This window comes from Penaeus vannamei, chromosome 1, assembly GCF_042767895.1.
Source record: "Penaeus vannamei isolate JL-2024 chromosome 1, ASM4276789v1, whole genome shotgun sequence".
NCBI lineage: Eukaryota > Metazoa > Arthropoda > Malacostraca > Decapoda > Penaeidae > Penaeus > Penaeus vannamei.
This window is the reverse complement of record NC_091549.1, coordinates 37,927,446-37,932,445: the sequence shown is the minus strand read 5'-3', so window position 1 is coordinate 37,932,445 and position 5,000 is coordinate 37,927,446. Positions and strand designations below refer to the sequence as shown.

Genomic DNA, 5,000 nt, shown 5'->3' with positions numbered 1-5,000 from the left:
AAGAAAAAAAATCAATTCAAAAAATAGATTTGGTATTCTGTATTACTCACACAGGAAATTCCATTTCATGTGCATGGTTTACTGATCGCAAACCCGCATGACTTAATTCTGGCCAATATTTTACGATAATCTCCTCTAGTGCAGCTCTGTAGCAGTGTACCTGAAAAATAAACATTATTTTGAACTGCACAGAATATCTATTTCTTTTTCAAAGTTTCAAATGTTTTGCAATTTTTCATAAAATACATACTTTTATCTTAATACTGTAGAAGATGGGATGGAAGTACATTGTGAAATTAGCTTATTGATGGTCTTTATACACAGATGACTTCATAAGTAATTAATAACCAATGAATCAATTACTAGTTTGACATATCTAAACTGCTTACTTATTTTCCTTGAATTTTGGAAATCTTTACTTTTATCTTATGTAGCTATTAGTAATGTCAATAACATTATAATACACATAATGTATAATAACAGCTGTGATAGCATCTTAACAACAATAATAATAATAATAATAATAATAATAATAATAATAATAATAATAATAATAATAATAATAATAATAATAATAATAATAATAGTAAAGAAAGGTGAAATCTGGTGAGGTCATGAGGTCTACTAACTGATGCCTTCGTGGCAAAGCCCTTGTGGCTAAAATGCCAGAGGGCCTAAATTTCAGGGTATGCCTAAAAATAGTGGATTATGCAATTAGGTAACTTATTTTTGAATATACCTTATAGGCTATAAATTGAATTTAAGCAGTTAATAACAGTCATCTGTCTTCATCACTATTTTACTTGAATATTAATAATAAGACAGAGACAATGGAAAAAGAAAGAAAGAAAGAAAAAAAAAAAGAGAAAAAAGTGGAAAGAAATGTAAAACCAATTACCTTCAGATTATCAGCTCCTAAATATAGGCGTTCTGCATACATTTCAATGGCGTGGCATGCAACCTCACGTGCTTCATAACTTAGCTCATTTCCAGTAACTGCCTGCACTGCTTTGCTCATGGGATATCCTGGGTAATCCGCTTCATCACTGAAAGAAAGATTAATCAAATCAAAACAGAGGTAACTGAAAGATAAAATGTATTTGTTTAATATTTCACATTCCTTTAATTAAAGTTTCCATTATTTAGACAATTTCTTTAGTCACTGATATTTATTTGAGGTGTTAGGAATAATTCTATGCCAAAAAATCCAATTTGTGAGTCTTTCATTTACCAAAAGCAGCAAACTTAAGGGGACCAAATTGAGTTAGCTAGCATATAGTATAGGTACATGGATGAGTAAACTACCAAACGAATATTAAGCGCCTGCTATGGTATGTCACTAATGAGCGCCCAGGTACACCTATATGGACTTCTGCTTGCTGCAATCATGCATATGGCATTTGATTATGACACTGCACATAGATATGAGTTCGTGAATGTTCAAGGAACACTTTTATACCAATATCAGGAAAAAATTATATCACCGTGATTTATTACGAAATATTTTGTGAAATATATCAAAAAAAAAAATAAATAAATAAAAAATAAAAATAAATAAGTTTTGTGTCCTTTTACACACAAAATATGCTTCGATCAAGACTTCCTGCTAATATATTTTGGTTTACCAAGTAATCTGTACGTATGTCATGTACGATAAGCCTTATAAGTAAGGATTGAAATATTTCTGTTACATTTCGGCTCAACGGTCGGTACATCACAGCATGGGTAAATTTGATTTGATTTGAAATTGGTAGTTACCGTTGTAAAGACCAATTCCATATGAATGTTACCTAAATGTCAGATTGTTTACTCTTTGGATGTATAAGCATGATACAGATTATTTCATATTGAAGATAATAGTACTCCGTAATACCCGGTCCGAAATAAAAACTATATGGAATTTTGAGCTCTTTTGTGTGTGCACTCTTTGTCTAGAGTTCAAAAAGCTATCGCATTTGTTTTGTGTGTTCCCGATAAATTAATATGTTTAGACGTTACCGTACGTCTTAGGTACCATAAATTCGCAAATATCCCACCACGCCTAGGCGTCTGCATGATTTTATGCACTTCTTAGTAAAGATAATGGGTGCAAATGGCTAATCACCAACTCTACACTTGTTCTCCTTTGCAATCTGTTTATATTGACAATTATCGAAAAAAACAGTTTGAGAGGGATAACTAATATATTTTATTATTTAGATATGAAAATCGATGTAGGCCTACTAAATGAGGGTGATTAATCTTTTTAACTTTATGTGCATGCGTTAACGTGCATATGATCCTCCTCGAAAATTATAAACAGCCAGTGACCCTCCCCCCCCCCATATTTTTTTTCAACTTTTTGGAAGGTACCCCCCTCCTATATGTGTGTGTGTGTGCATGTGTGAGTGTGTGTTTGCATGTGTGAGTGTGAGTGTGTGAGTGTGTCTGTTTGTGTTTGTGTGTGTTTGTGTTTGTGTGTGTTTGTGTGTGTGTGTTTATGTGTGTGTGTGTGTGTGTGTGTGTGTGTGTGTGTGTGTGTGTGTGTGTGTGTGTGTGTGTGTGTGTGTGTGTGTGTGTTTGTGTGTGTGTTTGTGTGTGTATGTGTGTCCGTGTTTGTGTGCGTATGTGTGTGTGTGTGTGTGTGTGTGTGTCCATGTGTGTGTGTATGTGTGTGTGCATATGTGTGTATGTGTGTGCATGTATTTGTGCATGTATGTGTGCATGTATGTGTGCATGTATGTATGCATGTATGTGTGCATGTATGTGTGTATGTATGTGTGTGCATGTATGTGTGTGCATGTATACGTGTGTGTGTGCATGTATACGTGTGTGTGTGTGTGTGTGTGTGTGTGTGTGTGTGTGTGTGTGTGTGTGTGTGTGTGTGTGTGTGTGTGTGTGTGTGTGTCTGTGCGTGTTTGTGTGCGTGTTTGTGTGTGTGTGTGTGCGTGTTTGTGTGTGTGTGTGTGCGTGTGCGTGTTTGTGTGCGTGTGTGTGTGTACGTGTGTGTGTGTGTGTGTGTGTGTGTGTGTGTGTGTGTGTGTGTGTGTGTGTGTGTGTGTGTGTGTGTGTGTGTGTGCGTGTTTGTTTGTGTGTGTGTGCGTGTTTGTTTGTTTGTGTGTGTGTGCGTGTTTGTGTCTGCTTGTGTGCGTGTTTTTGTGTGTGTTTATGTGTGTTTTTGTGCGTGGGTGTTTGTATGCACGTTTGCATGCGTGTTTGCGTGTGTATCTGCGTGCCTGTCTATGTGCATGTCTGTGTGTCTGCGTTCACGTGTGTGTGTGTGCACGTCTGCATGCAGGACTGTGTGCATGTTTACGCGTGTGTGTGTGTGTGTGTGCATGCTAATGAGATGTATAAACTTACCTAACTGTATCCAACTTCATGTAACAACAACCAACTGATATAACAGCATGGCATGTCGGCATGTTTGCAAAGATTCTCAGCATAGTGGGGGCCAAGTTGCCACAAGTATGCAGCCCCAGAAGACCACACACACCACCCCTTCCTTCTAATCCTGGCCAAGCTCCTGTCACAGCCTGCAGGTTTAATATCTTATTAGTCACATGAAAATTTCCCTTATTTACATATAAAAATTTGATGGGAAACCCAGCCAATAAAATCAATCATGAACAAAAAAGTTGTTTACAAATATATTACAAACCTAAATCTTGATAGTATCTTCTTAACTAAACTTCACAGTATCTTCTTAACTAAACTTCACAGTATCTTCTTAACTAAACTTCACAGTATCTTCTTAACTAAACTTCACAGTATCTTATTACCTGTTTAAAAGCCTCATGACTCATATCTGGTTCCAGGTGGCACACACTATGGCGAGGAGAAGGTGGCAATTCAGGGAGAGCGGTAAACTTCTTCTTCATCTTCTCTGCTGCTAACTCTAACTGATTATCAAATTTTCTGAAATATGTCATTATTGAGTAAAACACTTGCATGACAACCATGAAATGGATCTCTAGATGTTACTTCTTCAGGCAAAAGACAGTGTCTGTAATTTTTATGTATCAAAGTTTAACTTCAATAATTATGCTCAAGTAAAAGCAACTAAAAACTACAATAAAAGTGGTAGAGAGAAAAAAGCTATTTTTTCTTTTTAAAAATTAAAACAAACAGAATTCAGACTATCTATTTCATAACCACAAACATCTTTACATTGGATTCAATATTTCTCTACCAAAATCTTAATGCACTATTAAAACTAATTCAAACTTCTGAGATCTGTATTTAAATTACCTACTTTGCTCCCATGATAAATTCATCCTGTGCTTCGAGGCACACCACTCTCACATCGTGTCCGTATGCAAGGAGTCTTGAGAGATGACCCTGGCCTGACCCAACATCCACCATTACTCCATCACATGTTGTACGGGCTACAAGGCCAGCCACTAATGATAAGCGAGCAACTTCATGCTGCTTCTTGGGCTTCAGGTGTCTGCGAAACACATGTTGCAGTAGCTTATGTTGACCAGCAGCTGTGAAAGCATAATGCAATATTGGTGTTTATTGCATTTATTCCTGATTTATATCAAATATAGGCAATAACCGAATATGCTACTAATGATAATCATTTAAAATTTAGGCTTAACAAAACACATATAAATGTATGAGTAAATCCCATACAAAAATCATACTCACCTGCACTTAACTCATTATTTGCAATTCCCCAATTAACAGTTATTTGCTGCAAAGGATGTAATGCTATTGTTAAATCTGTCTGGCCATCTCTACTAGAAGCAGTTTCATTATCAACAGCTTCTGGTGTTTCTTGTGTGAATCCTTGCTGTTTGATATACTCTGTGAATGGTTCTGCTGAGGTCACTGGCTTCCTTGGGAGAGTGTATGCACTGCATGAAGCTCGTAGTGCAAGAAGAGACAGGGGCCAGACCTTCTGTTGGCTAGAAAAGCACATTATACATTACCATACATATTTTTGTCACCTTATACTGGTATTTCTTTTAAATTTTAAATTTACAGGTTCTAAAACTGCTTTCCTTAAAACAGAC

The 5,000-nt window shown here is 36.2% G+C and overlaps 1 protein-coding gene across 1 annotated transcript in view; it reads right to left on the bottom strand.

Moving 5' to 3' along the window:
• LOC113829924 (methyltransferase-like protein 25B) overlaps positions 1 to 5,000 on the bottom strand; it is an 8,439-nt gene that overhangs the window by 1,577 nt on the left and 1,862 nt on the right. The window contains exons 3-8 of the mRNA XM_027383103.2: positions 4,633 to 4,892; positions 4,235 to 4,469; positions 3,762 to 3,897; positions 3,343 to 3,515; positions 899 to 1,046; positions 51 to 160 (exon numbers count right to left, since the gene is read on the bottom strand). Coding sequence (XP_027238904.2) covers positions 51 to 160; positions 899 to 1,046; positions 3,343 to 3,515; positions 3,762 to 3,897; positions 4,235 to 4,469; positions 4,633 to 4,892 — 1,062 coding nt within the window. The remainder of the gene's footprint in view (positions 1 to 50; positions 161 to 898; positions 1,047 to 3,342; positions 3,516 to 3,761; positions 3,898 to 4,234; positions 4,470 to 4,632; positions 4,893 to 5,000) is intronic.